Here is a 22,294-nt window from a genome sequence, read left to right on the forward strand (position 1 = left end):
CCAGGCTTTTCTCAGTGTCATATTCTGGATCCAGTGTCAATTTTTCTCATTAATTTGAATTTTTTTATTGTTTTCTTACTTAGTTTTGCTTGGTAGGAAATATGATGGCATTTTGGAAATAATTTCTTTGTAAATAATTTATCTTTTCTTTCTGGGAACTTTAGAAATTTCTCTTCTTATTTCAGAGTTCTGAAATTTCACAATTTTGTTTCTAGCTATGTGTGTGTGTATACTTTTTTCAGCTTAGCATGAAGTAAGACTCTTCAATGTGATGATCAGTTGCTTTTTGGTACTGAATTTTTGGGGTACAGTTTTGCTATCTACACCTGCTACCTATTATCCTATTTCCTATCCTGATAGTTTATTTGTCAATTGCTTCTCATAATTCTGCATTTTTATTATGTATTTTGAGAATATATAATCAGAGGCATTGATGTAAATAAACATTTCATTTCTTGTTGGATTGTTTTTTTTATTATCTACTTTTACTTTCTTTCTTATTTGTGGTTTTCTCATTAAATTATATCTTGTAATATGAATGTTGTTGTGTTAATGTTTATTTTCAAATTTTTTGGGTGATTTAGTCCCCAGTATTTTTTTTTCAGGCAGCAGTGAATCTTATTTTTAAAACATAATCTGATGATTTTAGTAGGTATACTTTCAATATGTGTATTAAGATATGCCTAATTAGTGACACTAGTTTTAAAACATGTTTAGATAAACATTTTAAATAAATCTGGAATTATTTAGTTTTTCCATTATCCTCCTGAGCATTACACATATTTTTGCAAAAAATTAATTACTATTAAACATCTTTACATTTGTTCTATTTTTTAAATAGTTGTCTGGTGCCTTAGTTTCACTTTCAAATGATAATTTTTCATAATCAATATTTACATATGTTTGCTGACATTTCTCACTCATTTTTGTTTTTATATCTTCTTATTTATCCTTTTGGTTCACTTTCCTGTGGCTAAAGTGATTCTTTAATAGTTATTTTAATAAGGGCTTTCTGGTAAATTTTCTTAACCTACACCAATTTAGCTCATCTATCTTGAATAATAATTTAGCAATGTATGGAACTATAGCTTCACATTTATTTTTGCTTACATTTGAAAGTAATTTGCTTTTGGCATTTATTATATCACTTTATGTGCCCTTAATAAGTATCTTTAATATTTTACTATTTTATCACAGTATCTTTAGCTATAGATTTTTTATTTTTATAATGTTTAGTATTCACAACCCATTTTGTTTTCTGGTCTGTGGTTCTATTTTTTTCTTGTCTAGAAATTTTGCTCATTTTAAATTAATCATCTTCACAGGGAATATAGAAACTTTCTCTAGTCTTTCCACAACATATCTTATTATTGTTCTTTCTGCAAATCAAAGGGTATGTCGCTTAACACATACTCAAACACATACCACACATTGATCCCACTCCACTTAATGCATGGACTGTTTGTGTTCCACAAAACGAATACATGTATAAACATGCACACACATATATACACATACATACACAAGGATAAGCACACACATACACATATGTACACAGTAAACATAAAAAATGCATATACACTAATACAAATATGCATGTGTACACAAACATAAATGTACATAGACTCAAGAGTATGCATATACTATGTATAGACACAAACGTGCCACACATATATATTGTGTGGTTACACACGCACACACACACACACACCCCACATTTTTCGAGCTGCTTTTTGAGTGAATATCTTAGTACTTCATTCCTATTAATCCAAAACTCTCTTTGACTCTTCTCAGTTTGGAGATTTTCGTTTCTATTTCAAAACTATTTTAATTATTTCTGTCCCTATTTCTTTTAATCTTATAAATTGTTTTCTTCCCCATCTACCTATTTTTGTCTAATTTCTGCTGTGTGTCAAAATTTCTTTTCCTTTTACAAAATTAGTTATTCCTTTACTTAGATCTTTGAGCATTTTAAATATAGTTAGTTTAAGTTCTTTGTCAAAATGTTTCATAAAACCAGTATCCCCTACAGTGGATTGGATTCACACTCTGATTGCTAGGTCTTTGGAAACAATATATTTCTTAATATGTCTTGCTGTCTTTTTTTGAAGCCTTTCATTCTAAATAAGCAGGTCCCTTTTCTCTCTCTGTCTCTGGCTCTCACACACATGTAACACACACACATCAATACACACACACCCCCTCTTTGTCTCATACACACACATCTTCTTGTTCATCTCTTTCCAACTAAAGTTATGTCATTGCTTCTACCTCACCCTACTTGGTCCCAATTCACCAATCTTTAAATTCTTCCAGTTATGGTCACCTTTTCTGATTCCCAGTGATCATCCAAAGATGATATTGGGGATAACATTATTGCAGTTACTGATTCAATATGCAGCTTGGTTGAGTTATTGGTCTCAGGATCTGTTCTCCTCAATGTCTTCACTCCTTGCTCTCTATGTATCTTTAGTCCTAGTGAGTGAATGATCCTTTCACATCAAGCACAGCTCATGCATAGCCCTGCCATGTGGTCAGTGAACCTTGCACTGGTCACTCATCTGGTGGAATACCTTCAGCTAGTTTTATGCTTCTCTTCTACTCCTGCTTTGATTTTTAACCCAATTTCTATTCTGTAGAGATGGTTACCTTGTTTATGAGCCTTAGCTATGTGTCCTGCATGCCTTGAATGTATGTTTATTTTTATTTCTACATCATTCTTTCATCCTATTTTGGAATAGGTGAGAATGAGGGATCAGTGTAGCTCATGATCAGCTGATTTCGCCACATGAATTCAATCTCCTCTGTAGTCTATTAAATGAGAGCATTCATGTGTATTCACCCCAACCTCTTGAGCAGTGCTACTTGAATGAAGTGTGTTCTTCAACTAAGTGTCATCAACCCAGGAACATATTCTCAGACCCATCCTACATCTACTGAACCACATTCTGAGAATGAAGCCTAGGATGTGACTTTCAAAGCTCTCCCCATGATTTTTGTTATATACAAGCTTTAGAAATACTGCTCCAGTTAATATCCATAGTTTGCTTTCTGGTTGCATGTTAGGATCACCTGGAGTTCTTAAAAATAGTGACACTGGAGCTTTACCCTAGATTAATTATATATTATTATAAGCCTAGTAATCCATTCAGAATTTTTGGAAGCACAAGTCTTATTAAATCCTTTGCAAGTTATTATAATGCGGAGTTAGTATTGAGAACCATTGCTTTATTCAAGTGGCTCTCAACAGGGATGATTTTGTACCTTCAGGAGATTTTTGGCAGTGACTGGAGACATTTTCAGCTGTTATAACTGAAACAGTGCTGCTGGCATCTAGTGGGAGATGCTGCAAAACACATCACAATGAACAGGACATCCCCCCTACAAAAAGAATTGTGCCACCCCAAATGTCAATAATATTGAAGTTGAGAAACTTTGCCCTAATATACATTTTGGTTTTTGTTTAGGCTTTTCCATTGAACATATTCTCTAGTAAAAACACCTTTATGGAAGTCAAAAAGTGAAATGGAGAGGAGTATAGAAAGGATTTTGAATGTTCAAAAAGCGAAGCAACCATATTTCCCAAGCCTTTCTTACTGATGCTTTTATGCTTCTGAAATTAGAAACAGCCTGACAATTAGGATAACCATCAGAAGTAGCAAAATAAATGGAGTCCAGGGACATATGTTCTGTATTCAAGTTTTCCTTACTTATTCAGCAGTTTTTTTTCTTTGACAACATAAAATATGATCTTGTTCCTTTTTTACTATTATTAAATGTTTGTCTCACTATATAGGCTTTTGAAATAATCGTATTTTTTGCTTTATTTTTACAGTATAAAGAAAAAATCAGAACATGAGTCTGCAATAAAATCTTTGACAAAAATGAAGTTACAGAATGATAAACATCTCAAGAACATCTATAAGGAGGTTTATCGCATCGGTACTCTTTTTCACCTAAGCAAACGCAAAACAGACGAAATGGAAGATAAAATAGCAGAAGTGAGAAGAAAGTTCAAGGTTGTGTATCTTTGTGTTCCTCGTACTTATGATGAAAATCGAGTAATTTACCTGAATTGTATCGATTTAATCTTGATAATTAGATTTTAATTTAAGAGTTAATAGTCTTTCAAAAAAGTCGCTTCTTATAAAAATGAAGAAAACAACCTCTCTCCAAAGGCTCAGCTTGAATAGAAGAGGATGAGGGCTCAATGTAGCTAATCCACATTTGATTTGTTTCTACTTTTTGCTATTATCAACCGTAAGCTACTTGGAGCACCAGGAGTGTGGTGCTCAGTTCAGCTTTATCATATATATCTAACACATAATTTCTGCCTATAATAGGAAGAAAGGATCCTGAGAGGTGTTCATCTACCTTATGTAATGTGAGAATAGGAAGTACCTCTAGTAGGCCTATGAGTTGCTCAATTCTAGAGAACCCAGAAATTTGTAGACCACATTTCTGGCACAAATAATTGCTCACATGCTTCAAACCCACTCCTAAGTAAGAGATGTATTGAATAGCAGCTCTCTGCCATTTGTGGTAGAGACTTTGCATTAGTCCATTCTCACGTTGCTATGAAGAAATCCCTGAGACTCCGTAATTTATAAAGAAAAGAGGTTTAATTGACTCAGTTCTGCATGGCTGAGGAGGCCTCAGGAAACTTAAAATTATGGTGGAAGGCACCTCTTCACAGGGTGGCAGGAGAGAAAAAGCTAAGCAAATGGGAAGGCCCTTTATAAAACCATCAAATCATATGAGAACTTAGTATCATGAGAATAGTACAGGAGAACTGCCCCACGATTTAATTATTTCCACCTGGTCCCTGCCCTTGACATGTGGGGATTATTACAATTCAAGGTGTGATTTGGGTGTGGACACAAAGCCACACCACATCAGACTTGCAAAGTCCACCCCACTTTACTGCACCTGCAAGGGCCACTTCACCAGGCTGCTTCCACCCATCACACACACACACGTCTCCTGTCTTTGCCATTTTCTTATTGAAGACTTATGAGCAGAAAAAATACATAGAAAATGTACAGTCTGTACATCATTTTCAAGACCTGTCACTTGCACTACCTTCAATGAATACTTTCCTTTGTGATATCTAAATTTAGGATGTGTAAATTTTTCTGTACTGAAAGATTGGGGTGTTGTTTCCACATTGACTCCAGCTGTTCAATTGACCTATGTTCTCTCCCAATGGGTGTTGAATGAGTTAATCATATCTTCTAAGATACAAGTTAGTAAGCAAAGTAAACATTCATAGGAAAAAAATAAAATTGAAAGCATATAATTATATGGTTTAGCATATGCAATAATGTATATGTTTATAATTTTTTAAAAAAATTAATATATTTCTATATAGTGATCAGTTCATTTTTTTCTTTGATTATATCAATGAAGATATCATTATCCACTTACTTGGCCACTTAACTGTGTATTTTAATTTTTCTAATTGACTGGAAACTCTTGTCATCTTTCACATATTTCCCCATGGCTATCACAAACTACATTTAATTCTTAAAACATATTTCTTTATTTATCTGAGGTACTCACTTATGAAAGAGATGTTGCAAAGAGGTTATTTATTTTTCTCAATCCATAAAATAGAACTTACAGATTCAATGCAAGTTTGATGTGACTCTATTGTAATTGCCTTGCCAACCCATAATAGAGTACCCCCCTTTTCTGTTATTTTTATTTTTTAAATTGACATATAGTAATTGTAGCTATTTATTGGATACACAGTGATACTGCCATACATGTAGAATATAGTGATCAGATGAGGGTAATTAACAAATCCATCATCTCAAACATTTATCATTTCTTTGTTTTGGGAACATTCAATATCATCTTTCTAGCGATTTGAAACTGAATATTATTTGTTAACCATAGTGATCCTACAGTGGTATGGAACACTAGAACTTATTCCTTCTGTCTAGCCATCCTTTAGTATCCTTTAAAAAATCCATATCTTCTACTTCCTCCTACCCACCCCACTTTTCAGTATTCTCCGTTCTAATTTTTATTTTTGTGAGATCAGTTCTGGTTAGTTTTCACATATGAATGAGAATATGTAGGATTTAACTTTCTGTTCCTGAGTTACTTTATTTAACATAATGTCCTTCAGTTCCACCTGTGTTTCTGCAAATGACAGGATTTCATTATTTCTTATGGCTGAATAATATTCCATTGTGTATATATACCACTATTTGTTATCCATTTATCTGTTGCTGAACACCTAGTTTGATCCCATATCTTGGCTATTGCAAATAGTGCCACAATAAACATGGGGATACATATGTCTCTTTAATATATGAATTTTGTTTGGATAACTACACAGTAGTGGGATTGCAGGATGATATAGTACTCCTATTTGTAGTTTTTTGAGGAACAGCCATCCTGCTCTCCATAGTGTCTGTACTAATTTTAATTCCCACCAACAGTATATGAATTTTCCACATCTCACCAGCATTTATTTTTTCATGTTTTTTATACTAACCATCCTAACTGGAGTTTGATGATACAGTTGTAGTTTTGATTTGCATCCCCCTGGTAATTAGAAATATTGAACTTTTTTTCATGTATTTGTGAGCAATTTGTATGTTTTTTTTTAAATATCTTTTCAGATCGTTTGTCCCTTTTAAAATGATTGGTTTTTTTTTTTTTTTTTTTTTTTTTTTGCTGTTAAGATGTTTGAGTTCCTTGTGTACTCTGGATATTAATCTCCTATTGAATTAATATATTATAAATACCTTGTGTACTCTGGATATTAATCTCCTATTGAATTAATATATTATAAATATTCTCTCTTATTCTTTAGGTAATATTTTCACTCTGTTGACTGTTACCTTTGCTGTGCAGAGGTTTTTAGTTTAATATAATCTAATTTGTTTATTTTTGTTTTTGTTGCCTGTGCTTTTGAGGTCTTATAAAAATTATCTTTCCTTGGGCCAATGTTCTGAAACATTTCTCCTTTGTTTTCTCCTAGTACTTTTGTAGTTTGGTGTCTTACATTTAGGTCTTTGACCAGTTTGGAGCTGATTTTTGTATAAAGGGTCTAGTTTCATTATTCTGCAGGTGGATATCCAGTATTCCTCGAACCATTTATTGAAGAAACTGCCTTTTCCTCAATGTAGGTTCTTGGTGCCTTGTCAAAAATCAGTTGGCTGTATATGTGTGAATTAATTTCTCAATTTTCTATTCTGTTTATCTGGGCTATGTGACTGTTTTCATGCCAGTGCCATGCTATTTTTTTTTAACACAGCTTTGTACTGAATTTTGAAGTCTTTTTTCTACATCTTTTTATTTTCTTCTTCTGGAATGCCCATAATACAAATATATGTTCATTTATGCTGTCCCATTAATGGTGTCATTCTTTTTAGTTTTTTTCCTCTGTCTTGTTATTTCAAAAGACTTGTTTTCAGGTTCATAAATTCTGTCTCCTTCTTGTACTGGTCTGTTATTGAAGCTCTTGATTCTATTTTTTAAAACTTCATTTACTAACTTCTTCAGCTCTAGTTTTCTGTTTGGTTCTTTTTTAAATAATATCTATATCTTTGTCGGATTTCTCATTCAAATCATAAATTGTTTCCTGATTTTATTGAACTACCTGTATTATCTTGTATATGAGTTTCCTTATGATTATTATTTTGAATTCTTTTTTTTTCTGGCATTTTGTATATTTCTTTATTATTGGGGTATATTACTGGAGAATTATTGTGTTCCTTTGAAGGTGTCATTTTTCCTTGCTTTTTCATGTTTATCGTGTCTCTATGTTGATATCTATGCATCTGGTGGACAGTTGGCTCTTCCGGTTTTGTGGAATAGGATATGAAGGGAAACTTGTTCATATTGATGAGTCTTGGGTATCAGTTTTGTAAAGTTCATTGTATTTAGTCCCAGGTGGATACAGTAATGTAGTCTCTACATAGTTTCTGTAGCTGCAATCTATGCTAGTGGCATTTGCAAGTGTCTCACTTGCCTAAGTGAGGTAATTTGTGGTGGTGTGACTTTGCTAAGAGTGGACTCACTGGGCTTTTTCTCAGATCAGGGACACATGTGCACATGATGGGTCAGCTAACTTAGGGTCTGGCTCACTGGGGTTGAGACCACAGGGCTGTTACTCTGCCTGGAGTCATGGGCATGTAGTTGCTCAACTGCTGCAGGTGTATCTTCAGGTCAGCCCATGTTTGTTTTTTGTTTTTTTTTTCCCTCAGGCCTGGGACCAGGCCCACAGCCATTTGGCCAACCTAGAGGCATGTCTGCCAGGGGTGGCCTGTGGGGCTGTTTCTCATGCCCAACATATGGTTTCCTGGCTGACCTGGAGTTGTGTCTGCTAGAGGTGCCCCATGGTGTTGTTTCTTAGGTCTAGAACGTGGGCACACAGATGCTTGGTTGGCATGAGGACATTTCAGCCAAGGGAGGCTTATGAGGCTATTTATTGAGACTCAGATATGGGCACAAAGCTGATTAGCTGGCCTGGCAGCATGTCTTCTGTGGAAACACATGGAGCCATTTCTCAAGCCTGGGACATGGCTGTATGGTTTCTTGGCTGGCCTAGGTGCAGGCCAGCTGTTTATTAGCTCAGAGACCTTTCCTGCTCAGGGCTGGACATGCAGCAGTTTGGCTGCTTCAAAGGGGGGTTTTTCCTGAGTAGGACTCAGATTCTTTACTGGAGGTGAGAGGTTGGTTTCCATGATGTACAGGACCAGAGTCACAGCTAACCCTGGACCCAGGCTTCACACAGCTAGTGTTGTGGTGTTTAGCCATGTGGCTTGGAATGAAGATGAAGCCCCAGTGCTGCAGAGGTGCAGTGGCTACTGGCCTCCAGAGGCAAGCACGCTTTAGAGGTAGCTCTGGTATCAAGATAGTGCTGTGCTGCAGCAGCTTGGCTCACGGGAGGTGGGTGGGGGTTGGGGGAGTGCATAAGTTGTTCTTCTAATTTGAAGCAATGCAACTGTGTACATTTTCAGCAGCTCTCCAAACTGGGCTCAGGACTTATGAGGACTGTGGAATTCTCTTGTAATAAATACTGTAGATATTTACAATGACAGTGGGGGCTGATGAGGTTCTCCTGTTTACCTTTTTCCTGAAAAGGAAAGTTGCCCCTATCTTTGGGCCCATCTGATCCAGGCACGGGAGATGGGGCTGCAGAGGCCAGGTGCCTTCCTGCTGCTCTCCTGGACTTCTGATCACCACAGTTTCCTTTCCACTCCTCTGCTCCACTCCAGCATTCTCTCTTTGACATTGCATTCAAATGTTCATTGTTTATTTGTTGCTTTGGTCCTTTTTGTGAAATGGATGAGTTCCAGGCACTTTTAGTGAGCTATCTTGTTGACATCACTTTCCCTTTCTGTCTTTATTCATGCAAGATTAAAGACAGTATTCATCATGTCATTTTCTTTTCTCATGAGAGCTGAGTGATTACTGGAAAGAAGCAACAGAAAGAAATTAAGAACCATTCCCAATTGTTAATCACTCCTGCTAATTTCTGAGCCTGAATATATACAGTATTAAAAACCTCTATAATATACACATGCATCTCTGCATCAGAGTAGTACTAAATTAAAAATAAATTACTAGATTTTTCCTTAGATAACTCAGGTTTATAGTAATTCAAGTTTGTAATTTCTGCCTATGTAATGACCCTATTATCTTTCATGGACTGATTCATAAAAATCTATAGAACACTCTAAGTCTGGGAATCATGTTTCCTTTTAAGTAACTTTCTATATTTGTTAAGCCTGGCCTGAAATTAATCTTTAATCCATCATCTAAAAATTAATTACAGCAGTATCACTTCTAGGGTAGCTCCAAGCAATAACTTTTTGAAACTCTAGAGGTAGAATTTATTCAGCTATTACAAATGATTTGTCCCAGTTTTTCCATGTTTTCAATTTCAATAACTGCCCTATTCAGAAAAGAGGTATTTGGCCAAGTGTCAGGATAAAAGTAGCCAATTGGGACGGGGAATAAGTCAGTGTAATAGTAATATGTATTCAATTATAGCGTTAATGGAATGAACAGACAACTATCTAGACTTGTTTAAAGAATGTGACATTGCAACCAAAAATGTTGAGAGCTTTCACCAGATGTTAAGTACTTCCTAGCACTCCAGTTGAAAGCTTCTATGCAAGCTGCATAATCTTGAAGGGTTTTTTTTTTTTTTTTTGCTTCAGTATAATGGAATTCTGGTGAAAAAGTGAGAACATCAGGTCACTCAGGTTCCAGATTAGAATCATAGTGGTAGAACTTAGTGGAAACTAAGTAAAAAGGAAGGAATAAAGTAGACATAGTTTTCTTCAAGTCTATTTTATGAAAAGTCCCTCATACATGCTAATTAATTTAATGTTCATAATACTGTGCAAATGTTATTAACACATTCATTTTGGGATTAAAGGGATTTTTCCCAAGGTAAGCTTTTAGGTAACTGTGTAGAATTTAAAGACCAGGACATCTCATGCCAGTCTTGGTAGAGTCAACAAGGCTTTAGACTTATACTCTGACCACCAAAGATTCAGTTAAGCTGAAAACTTCAAAATAGTCATACTAGGGGGATTGTTTTCAATGCTAGAAAAAGACAATGTGTTAAGTCCTTAGAAAGTTCCAGTCCATAATTAGCTGGTTCATAACTTTAGAGGTCTATGATTTGTTTTGAGTACTTTTTCAGATATTTTAACTAATCTTTAACTGTTCTTTAAATTCTCAGACCTCCCTTCAACTACTGTTTGTTCACCTCTGAGACAAGGTTTAAAGGCCCTTCCTTTGAGTAAAATAAAAGTCAGAACCTTCTAAGAAGTTTCTTGGAGGGCATAATTTCTACTGGTACTTAGAACATCTTTAGTTCAATCAATAGAACAAAACAGCTCTAATAAACTAAAGCTTGATTTATGCACTATGCAACTTCTATAAGAATTCCAGATAAGACTGATAACATTTTAAGTAGTTATAAAATGAACATTCTATTACTTCATTATTTTTTATCCTAAAGGGTTTATGCCTTATAGCATGCCAAATCTAGAGCATATCACTCTTGTTCCACATGTAATAGTTTTTATTGAGTTATGAGTTGCTACCATATCCTTGGCTTTTAATGAAGGTTAGTAAAGTAATGGCCAAGATTGACCGTTGCTTCTTGGTTTTTCAAACTAATAAGGGAGTGAGTCACATTATCAATATGCTCAAAAAACCTGCAAAAGTAATTGACCTCAGATTTTAGAATTTAAAAAAAAGTTAATTTTTCTTGATAAAATTATATTTATTTGTAATTAATAATTAGGAATTCCCTAAACTTTCTTGTTTCTCTCTGAGTTCAGCAGCTTAGAAACTCAGTTATTTATGCTACACATTTCTAGCATAATCACTTTCCTATCTCTGTTCCATATTTGTAACTTTGATCTCGTATTTTTTTGCTTGTTTCATTGGTTTTGTTTACTAAGATTTTTTTCCACTGCATTCATAAGCAGAATACTTTGCCAAAATTGAATGAAAAAGAAACTGCTATTAATCATAATATTTGGAATATCTAATCTGTATTAGTGGGAAATGGTTGCCGGGAAAAAGGAATGGAGAGTACAAGGAACACAGAAACAATGTGAAGGTACAGCAGGATTAAAGTCCCTCAGTGGCTGCTGGGTAACCCCTTAGTCAAGCCTTAGAAAATTTCATTTTCCTGACACATTTGAGGGAGTAAATAGACATGAAAAATGTGATAGAAGTAAAGCATTGGACATTCATGAGTCTTAATGGGTGCAAAACATTTGAGAACATAATAAAACTATATTCAGCTTGTTGTAAATATCATATGGGAACATAATTTCCTCCTCTATTCTACTGGGTTAGTGCTTTGCTTGTCAGAAATTAGATGGCATGTTGATTTTTCAGTATTTTCATTTAATTATCTGAACTTTGATTCTACTTTTCTTACTGTTGCAAAGGAAATGTGGTTCAGTAGAAAGAGTATGGACTTTAGAGTCAGATGTTTCTTAATTCGAATCCTGGCTATGCTAATTATTTATTCTAAGAACATTGAAAATACATGTAACTTTTTTTAGTCTAGGTTTCTCATGTTTTAAATAAACGTAGCGATATCTATATGGTACCTCTGGGTGATAAATAAGTAATATTGTTTATAAAACATTCGACCTGGAGCCTGACAAATAATAAATTCTTAAAGGTATTAGGGATAAATAGCATAAAAATACTCCTGTAGAATGGGACTACCTTTGTTGTTCAGGATTAAAAAAAAAGATCTTTAACAATTTGCCTACATATTTTAAGTCTGTCTCCCAGTAATTGTAATAAATGCGTGGGTTCTAAACAGCACGTTGAACATAATGATAGTTATTTGTTGAGTACTTAATATGAGTGATGCCTTAAGTATATTACTTTATATACATTTTCTTCTTTTACCTCCCACACTTATTTTATGAAAAAAACACGTGTTATCTCAATTTTATATATGTATATATATAAACTAATATTTGATACTGGTAAAGATATTTTGATATAATGACTCATATGGCTGAAGTATCTAATTCAGTGTAAATTAGAGCTTTCCTGGAAAGCAATTCATCAACAGATGTAAAGAATCTAACATTCATAGGCTGTATCTCAGTAACATTATTTCTAAAAATACAACTTTAAGAAAATAACCAAGAACAAAGCCAACAAAGATGCAGGTTTAAGGATGTTTATAAACAGTGAATACAACCACCACTGAAAACACTGTTATGAGGGCAGTAATTTTTTATTTTGTATACACTGCTACATTTCAGTGCTGCTTATACAGATACTCAATAAATGTTTGTTTATGGAAACCATGAATATATACTTATAACCTATAATAGAAAAATTTAAGTATACAAATTTCTCAATAATAGAATAGTGGTTAAATCTACGAGTATTAAGATAAATTATAAATTTATTCAATGTAGAATTTTTAAAAATTAATGAGACTTGGCCGGGCGCGGTGGCTCAAGCCTGTAATCCCAGCACTTTGGGAGGCCGAGGCGGGTGGATCACGAGGTCAAAAGATCGAGACCATCCTGGTCAACATGGTGAAACCCCGTCTCTATTAATACAAAAAATTAGCTGGGCATGGTGGCGCGTGCCTGTAATCCCAGCTACTCAGGAGGCTGAGGCAGGAGAATTGCCTGAACCCAGGAGGCGGAGGTTGCGGTGAGCCGAGATCGCGCCATTGCACTCCAGCCTGGGTAACGAGCGAAACTCCGTCTCAAAAAAAAAAAAAAAAAAAATTCATGAGACTTCTGCTTTTGTAGTAGATAAGAAAGACCTTGTTAGACTGACCCTACCAGAGATAATAACTTTAAATTCAGGACCTAAAAAAAAAATTACACCAAAAACTCAAAATGAGTATCTGTGGATGTGAATATTTACATTATTTCTTTTTGTAATTAAAAATATTTTATCAAAAACACATATACTTTCATACAAAAAGAAAGAAAATAGTGTCATATCCTATTTCAGATAGAACCAGGTAGGGCTGCTGCCTGTACTTTGTGTTAGGATCCTGGCCACCAAAATGTGTCCTAAAATGCACAACCATAGCCAGAGATACCTTGTCCCATGAATTCAGTCCAGCCCATAGTTCTTAAACATATTTCAAATTTTGCTTTAGGATTGTAATTCTTTGTTTTAAAGTATCCATCTTCCTTTCCTGATCTCAAATCTTACATAACATAAATTCTCTAACTTTACTGATAGTGCTTCTCTGTCACTGGAAAGTAAGCTGATGCCATTTCTTTGATTCTGATCTTAGATCTCTTTATTTGGTGTCGCTCCGTTTTTCTCTTTGAACGTGGGTTTCTGAACTCATAGCATTCACTCTTCATCCTCCTTTCAGCTGTCTTTTGTCCTAGTACAGGAACCTCTTCCAGCAGTGTAGCTCTCTGCTGCCACCTTCTGGCTTGTGACTGCTAAAACCAGGCTGCAGGTCAAAGGTGACTTTAAAGTGCCCTCTTTCCAGCTTCTGAGATATTGTCACTTCCTTTGCTCCAGGCTTCTTCTAAGCTCTTCAAAGTGATCCTTTGATTTCTTTTATTCCTTTTCTCCAAAATCAGAATTGAGTCGTTGTGACAGAGACCTTATGACCTGCAAAGCTTAAAATATTTACTATCTGGCCCTTGACAAAAAAAGTTTGCCAACCCTGCTCTAAAGAACACAGGAATAGCAAACATAGGCAGCAACCAGTGTCTAGAGGGCTGAGAGAAAGCACCCTAAGAAAGAACAAGCGTGGAAGAGGCTGCCCTCTCCCAAGCGGACTGAGGATTTATTGAAGAGGGTGGGGCTGTGTCTCAGCATGGGGTTCAGCAGCAGCTATCTGCGAGTTGCTGGAGAGACTTGGTGGAGGTGGAATGGAGTTTGTGGGCAGTGAATCTCCCCACACACCAGCTGGTGGCAGTTCTGCAGGAGGAAGGAGAAAATAACAGTTCCCTGGAACAAGGAACTGGGACACAGCGCCCCCTTGCTGCAGCTCTGCCTGCCTGTCCCCTCCAGTTTTACTCCAAAAGTAAAACTGCAAAAGGAAACTGCTCACAGGATCCAGCTCCATTATCACAGATCAGAGATAAAAACAGCAGATTTGGAGCTAAGAGGCAAAATTATATATCTAATCAAATAATTAGATAATGAACACAAATATATAGTCCACATGCAAATTTCTCTAATTCCATTGGTTGCTATATGACATTGAGCTCCATGCACTATATCTGTCATAACTTTTGAGTCTCCTTTAATCTTAAAAAGTCTCTCCTTTTTTTAAAAAAAGCTTTTTTTTTCACTACACTGACATTTTTAAGAGTCTAGGCCAGTTACTTTGCAGAATTTCTCTCACTATGGATTTACCTTTTTGTTTCTTCATAAGTAGATACAAATTAAACACATCTGGAAGGAACATTATATACTTATAATAATATAGCATTGTGTCCACAAGCACATGGTATATGTTTGTCTCATTATTAGTGATATTTTGATCAGTTAAAGTTATGGTCAAGAAATGTATTTATTTCCCCATTGTAATTAATAAGCAATCAATTGAGTAATATTTTAGGAATGTGTGACTATTTTTTCCAACACATTTTTGTCCAGTGGATTTAGCATCTATCAGTGATTCTTAGTTGAATCCATTATTGGAAGAGTTGCTAAATGGCAATTTTTCTGGGCTTTCGTTCCCTTTATAATAAATTGACAATTTGAAGAACTTGAAGGTTTAGCACAAGCTGAGCCACAGGCCACATTTCTGGAGAAGGCAGTCCTCCTTCAGTACTTTTTCCGGTATTTATACTTTACGAATGTATGTTACATGGAATCCTAAGTCAGAATCAACCTCCCTGCATTTTCTACCACCTCTCCCATCTGTTTGAGAAAAACATCTCAAAGGCCTTGTTTTATCATCCATCTTAAAGATACTATATATAAATGTGATTGTGACATTATTGGGCCCTGAGCTTCTCCTCACATAAAGATATTTGTTTTAAATGACATATTTTTAGTTTGAAAGAATCTGTAACTTTTACAATTTAATTCCCCAACCTAGAGATCAAAAGCAAGCTTGTTTGTTAATCATAAACCTGTTTGTTCAAAAAATTATTCATTCAGCAAATATTATATAACAGACAAAGTGCTGGAAGCTATTTCACTAATGGATATGATAATTAACTCACACTCACACACACACACACAGACACACACACACACACACACACACAGAGCCTCTAAGTTAATGATTCCAGTTATGGTTTTTCAACTTTACCGTGGTGTGAAAGTGATGCGTATTCAGTGGAGCCATACTTCGAGCACTCATACAGCAGTTCTGTTTTTCCCTCTCAGTATGGCATTCCATAAACTACATGAGCTATTCAACACATTATTATAAAATAGCCTTGGGTTAGAGGATTTTGCTCAATGTAGGCAATCAGTATTTCACTAAGCAGACCACACTATAGTTCTTGTGACATTTTTCCTCTTGGTAATTTGAACTCATTTAACCCTGGCTTTTTCTCAGCAGCTACATAATTCGTGTTGAATAATTAAAGGTAGTGTCTCCCCAGGAGCTCATAAGTTTCCAGTACATTCTGTTTTGGAACTGTGGCATCAACTAGCTAATTGGCACCCTTTCACCTGAAGGCTTAGTTCTTCAATCTCAACTATAGGTGGCAACGATTCAGAATTCAAAGAGGTGTCCCATTTGCCTGGGAAGCCTCATGCTAAAGGAGGCCCTACATAAAAGTAAGAAGGCTCTACATTAAATATTCCTATAACTTTGAGCGTTCCTACATATCTGGGTGTCACCGAGATACTCTCTGTCAGATTGTGTAAATGATTATCCTGGTTCTATCAACTGCCAGCATTCTGTGCTTGGTCAATTTATGTAATCTCTCTGTGTCAGTTTTCCTATGTGCAAAAGGGACAATAATAACTATTTTATAGATTTCACTGTGAAGTTAAGACACGATAATTCTACATAGAAAGCATATAATGTATGTTAGCCATCATTGCTAGGCGTAGTACAAGTGGTAGTTTTCTCATTGAGGTAACCTATGGCATTTACAATGTTTGGTGAATGTAACTGCCTAGATTCTCCTTCAGGAATCAGCTCAGTCACTTTGCTTAAGGTCATTCCCATTCCTGGGGTAGCTCACATTTAATGACCAATAAAATAGAATGATAGCCTTGCCACCTTAGTCCAACTTGGGGCAAATCTGTTGGACCATTCTTGCCCCATGGTTTGCTGTGGGGTTGATAGAGATTGTCTGGGCTCCATTGCAGCTCAGCCTATGTATGTCTCTGTCCAATCCTGCTTTGTTCCTCTCCCGTCCACAGGAGCTAAATCCAAGTATGCTCCTTCATATGTATCCTATACACTAAACTCCACTCTAGAGTTAACTCTACAGGAAACAATGCCTGTGATAATAGGATGGGAAAACAAATAAATCCCCTCTCTCAGATGTTGGACCCTGTGATCTAAGACCTTTGACCATCATAGCTCTCCCTGTATCAGTCTTTGGGGTACTCTCTGGTGTTTTGAAAGTACTCAGTAGTTCTCCCAGAAACTGTCTGGCTTCTTGGTGTTTTTTTCCAGTACTTTGGGTAGACCATTTTCTGTAAAGGGGAGAGTATCATAGGACGGCCTTGAGCATCTGCCTGGAAACACTCCCTGTGGCCTTGGGTCTTGGATAAGCATGCAATTGGCAGCCCAGCCAATGAGAAATACTTTCTTTCCTGTGACTGGTCATTTAACCTGGCTGTCTGGGTCACAGAGGTTTGGGGGCATGGTAGAAAATGGAGCTTGGAAAAGTTCTTTGAGATGCTAGACAGAAGCTACAGATGTTTTGCCCATGGAGTATACAAATTTATCCACTGGTAACAGGTTGAGTTGGTTTTATATAGATACGCAGATTTCAAATGTACTGTCTTTCATCTTTTCAGAGAAATACAAGTGTCTTATTCTTGCAGCTTCAGACTTCTTATCTATTTAAACTTCTCATATACTGCCTGCAGGTCTTTCCATGACATACATTCTCAAGTTCTTTTCAAACAATATTGATTTATCCAATGTAAGAGACTTGAATTCATTTCAATAACAACTTGCTTTCTCACTAGTTGACAATTAAAAAAACAAACAAAACAATTCAAAGAATGAATGGATGAGTGAATATTAAGGAAACACAAATGAAACAATCCATATTGTAGCCAGAGTGATCTTTCTAAAACACACTTTGTTTGCTATTCTTCACTAATTGTATTAATGTACCTGGGAGATTCTGCATAATCTGATAGCTGTTTGTTTCTTTGGCTTCACCCTATTCACCAAGTGTTTTCTCAATACATGAAACACAACAAAAGCACACATACCCATACATACACATTTTTCAGTTAGTTTCAGACAAGGTCAAATCTAGCTATTTTGGAATATGATATATTTTTCTCCAATCTATGAAGTCATTTTAAATTTTGTTCATTTCTATTAAATAATAAACAAACTGGAAAACTGTGCTGTATCTGCTATCATGTTAGAAGAGGTTGCTAATTTATTTAAAATTACCAAAACGTATTATTGCATAAATTCATTTTAGATGTAGATATATCCTTAAGTAAAATGATATCTCAAAGTTACTGCTTTATTTACCACCTTCGTGATTCCTTCTTTGGAATCATTCTTTTGCTTGAGGTGAACATAATTTTGACGGTTTTGATATTGAGTCGAGGAAGTGTTAGAGCAGAGGTATTCTGGCTTGTTTCTTTGTATTGTCTCTATAGACCCTGGGATATGGTGAAGGATGCAGTATTGAAGTAGGGGTATTGGAGACATTTCTGAATTTCCATTGCTCCTCCTTGCAAAACCATATATATATATAACTTTTAAATCTGGAAGACAGCCTAAATCCCAGCCAACTCCTCCCTCAAATCAGGGTTTCCAAGATGTAATTCTAAGCCAGAAGGAACTTTATGAACTACTTCCAATTCTGGTTTTGTGTGATAATTTAAAGTCAGTCATGAACAATTTAAAACAATTTATCCAGGTAGCAATGAAAAGATTTTTCAAAAGATTTTCCCTACAAACTTTAAAGGTATGATTTTTTTTTTTTTAAAAAAAGGAATTTTTCCAGCCAAATGGAGAATCTGCTCTTGTTTTGTACACTTCACACGTGACTTGCATCTGTCTTGTTTTGAAAGTAGAATGTTTATTCTGGAAAGTAATAATAAAAACAAACTGGTTTTTAAAAGAAGTTTAAAAGAAGATTTTTAAAAGAAGATGGTTTTTCAAAGAAGAAATTGATGACTACCTGGTTTCACTTTCTCGTTACTTTTTTTTTTAAGTTTAGGACTATAAAATGCAAACTGAAAAAAATCAAAATTCTGTAGTCTAATTCCTGGTGCTGTACCACTTAATTACTTTGCCTCAAATAAGACCAGGGTTTTAAAAATACACATATTAAATTATAATTAATATTTTTCTCTACATTGAAACATTTAAAAATCTGTATTATGTTAGCAATTGTTTTTAAAATTTTTTTTTATATTTTATTAATAAAACTCTTATTTTAAAAATTTGCTAACATATAGGGTAGAGAAGAATTCTTGAAAAAACTCACTCGAGGTAAAGTGTCTGCTGGAATGGTGCTTCAGGTAATACTAATTTGGTTTCAATATTTTATTCTTTCTTTAATTTGCATTTTACTTAGCATTTTAAATTTGCCTGTAATGAGGCATCTTGTCACTACTTGGTTTGCAAGCCAGCAGTTTTCTCTCCCTAGCTGATGACAGTTGCCCTCTGTGTACAACCAGCAATGTCTGATCATGCATAAAGTAACTGACCTCCCATACACATATCTCAATTTGTGGCTTAATGGGAAATTCTGCCAGTCTAGTAAAAGGGCAGTGGGATCTTATTTTTAAGTGTCTGACTCTTTAGTTTGCTTTGTGATGATGTTATGTTTTCTTTACTCTTAGTGTTTTTCACTTGGATTTCTTTATTTAACCCTGAAAGAAAAATGTGCTATGATACTTCTATATAAACATTTTGAAATTAAAGCATGTAAGCTAGCAAAATCAACTTGAATTTTTAAAATCTTCATCTACCACCTGCATATCCTTTGGAATCTCAATTAGATTTTTTGATCCATGGCATGTTTCTAGAATATCTCTACTGCAGAAATACATACATATTTGAAATTAGTATTATTATTATGAGAAAAAAATGAGTCAAAACAGTTTCAAACAGTGTTTTGTGAGATGATCTACACCTCTGCTTCTCCCTGAAGCAAACATAAATTTTGTGTTTTTTTTTTTCTGTTATGAAATTTGGCATTTTCAAACATAGAAGCAGTGTGTGCTTCTATATGTTTCAAAACTCTAATTTTCCTAATTTATTTCTAATCACATGTTTTATTTCTAAGTGTCTAACTGGAAAGACCTTTTTGTTTAATATTTTGTTACTAACTTCCTCTGAGTTTGCTTTGTCTTATATTACAGGACTGGCATATATTCCAAGATATGTTGCTAGTGTGTTCTCTAACTTGGTGTCCTCCAATCCTTACTTAAAATGTTTGATTTTGACATTTTGGGCTAGGTAATATATTTTTTAAATGCTTGATTTTTATTGTTGATTAAAGTGTTTCTCTCATTTCTTCTAACAATAACTGTATTCTCTTTAAATATACTATATTCAACTGGGTTGTGGTGGCTAATGCCTATAATCCCAGCACTTTGGGAGGCTGAGGTGGGTGTATCACTTAAGGTTGGGAGTTTGAGACCAGCCTGGCCAACATGGAGAAACCCCTTCTCTACTAAAACCACAAAAATTAGCCAGGCATGGTACATGCCTGTAATTCCAGCTACTGAGAAGGCTAAGGCAGGAAAATTACTTGAACTTGGGAGAGAGAGGTTGCAGTGAGCTGAGATCATGCCACTGTACTCCAGCCTGGCTGACAGAGCAAGACTCTGCTTGGGGAAAAAAAAAAAATATATATATATATATACACACACACACACACACACACACACACACACACACACAAAACGTTTGTATTCATTTTATGGTGGTATTTATTGTATTATTTGATTTTCCAAATAACAACAAATATTACTGCCTATCACTGAATAAGAGGCTCAATAATAAATGTTTAAGTAATTAATAACTGAGTGAATTTTTTAAAATTTTTGTTGGCAGGAAAAACTGTATGCCATGCATGAAGTCCAGGCACTTGAGAGGAAAGAGCTTATGAAAAAGAGAGCAATATGCACCATATCACTGGCAGAACTAGAGGAGTCTCTGCATCAATTAGAAGATGAAACTGAAAGAATCAGAAATCTCTACAAAGAGCATTCTGCTGTAAGCATTTAATAATCCAAAAATCAATTTGCAGAAATATATACATTAGTAAGTTATGTGTGTAATTTTACATTTTTATTTGGAAAATTATGATTTCACATAGGAAAAGTATGGGCAAACTAAGTAACTATTTCAGGACCACACAATTTGATCCACAATGAAACTATATAGTAAGACCATGAATGCTATTATCTAGAACCCCATAGTCTTAGAGTGTACTTGGGAAAAGCAGTTCTTAGGTGTGAGTAGTGACTTATCTGGCATGAACGTTCATTATGTTAAATTTAATTCAAAGTCTTCACTCCTCCCTAATGAGATGCCAAAGTTGTGCTTATTTGCATATAAAATGTAAGAGATCTTGACATTTTTATGGTAAATTTTTGATGCATGTAGATGTTTAGACAGCTAGGATGAAAAATAAAGCAAATGTTGATAAAATATTTTCAAAATTACAAGTTTATGGCAGTAACTGATATCACTAGCCCTTCCCAAAGAAAAATTCAGCCAAAAAACATGTATTAATCCTGTCATTAGTCTTTTGGAGAACTAGAGGGTGTGGCAAAAGTTATTCATTCTTGTCCTTCCCTGCAGGCAGGCCATACATATATTTATTTGAGCCATTTTGGCAACGAGACTTTTTTTCCTTTTCAAATACTAATGTAATTTTATATTTTTAATCCTTTATAATTTTCAAAATGTCTTTATTTCTTAAAATTGTGATTTTCAAAGTGTTTCTATGTTAAAGGATTTTTGAGCTTCAAAGCCTTCCTATGAAATAGGCAAGAGAGAGTTTACTGGTATCAAAGACTTGAGAAAATTTGTGCTCAAACAGCCTGAGCAACTTGTACAAGATCATGAAGCATGGAACAACAAATTCTGAGTACCACTCTATTTAGGGCTCCTAAGTGCCATCATCATGCTCCTGCAATAAATATATAACCAGTACAAACATCTAGTGGGATAAATGATTTTAATGATGGCTCTCCCTTACATTAATGATGGAAATTTATTAATTGCATCGAAAGCCTAAGTATAGTTGTCTGAGTATAACAATGAATTCCAGAAAAGATTAATGGTTTTTGTTTCCTCTGATTTTATAACAGCCATGGTTTTATGTTTTCTTGTAGTTCAGTAATCATTTTTGATTTGATTATATTTTAATAGTTAATAAATTATAAGAATTAATAATTTAGAACACACTAAGGAAGAATAAGTTTTTACACATTTTTGCTTACATTTGTATTTGGAGTTTTAGTTTTGATTAAAATAAATATTATAACAAAAATTCATAATTTCTATGTAAGCTTATTTATTTTTGTTGCTTAACTAAAATTCATTAGATTTTGTCTTTCTCACATAATGCAAGTAGAATATTGATATTTTTGAGACTTTACAGTATGTTTCTGTAATTCATGTGTGGTGGTTCTTTTC

General features: G+C 34.8%; 1 protein-coding gene across 3 annotated transcripts in view; it reads left to right on the top strand.

Annotated features, from left to right (window-relative positions):
- CCDC178 (coiled-coil domain containing 178) overlaps positions 1-22,294 on the top strand; it is a 559,051-nt gene that overhangs the window by 248,818 nt on the left and 287,939 nt on the right. For all 3 annotated transcript variants that reach the window (XM_064378981.1, XM_021670019.2, XM_064378982.1), the window contains exons 15-17: positions 3,836-4,019; positions 19,096-19,158; positions 20,702-20,863. In XM_064378981.1, coding sequence (XP_064235051.1) covers positions 3,836-4,019; positions 19,096-19,158; positions 20,702-20,863 — 409 coding nt within the window. The remainder of the gene's footprint in view (positions 1-3,835; positions 4,020-19,095; positions 19,159-20,701; positions 20,864-22,294) is intronic.

Source organism: Aotus nancymaae, unplaced genomic scaffold (assembly GCF_030222135.1).
Source record: "Aotus nancymaae isolate 86718 unplaced genomic scaffold, 86718_ANA_hifiasm-v0.15.2.pri h1tg000020l, whole genome shotgun sequence".
NCBI classification, from domain to species: domain Eukaryota; kingdom Metazoa; phylum Chordata; class Mammalia; order Primates; family Aotidae; genus Aotus; species Aotus nancymaae.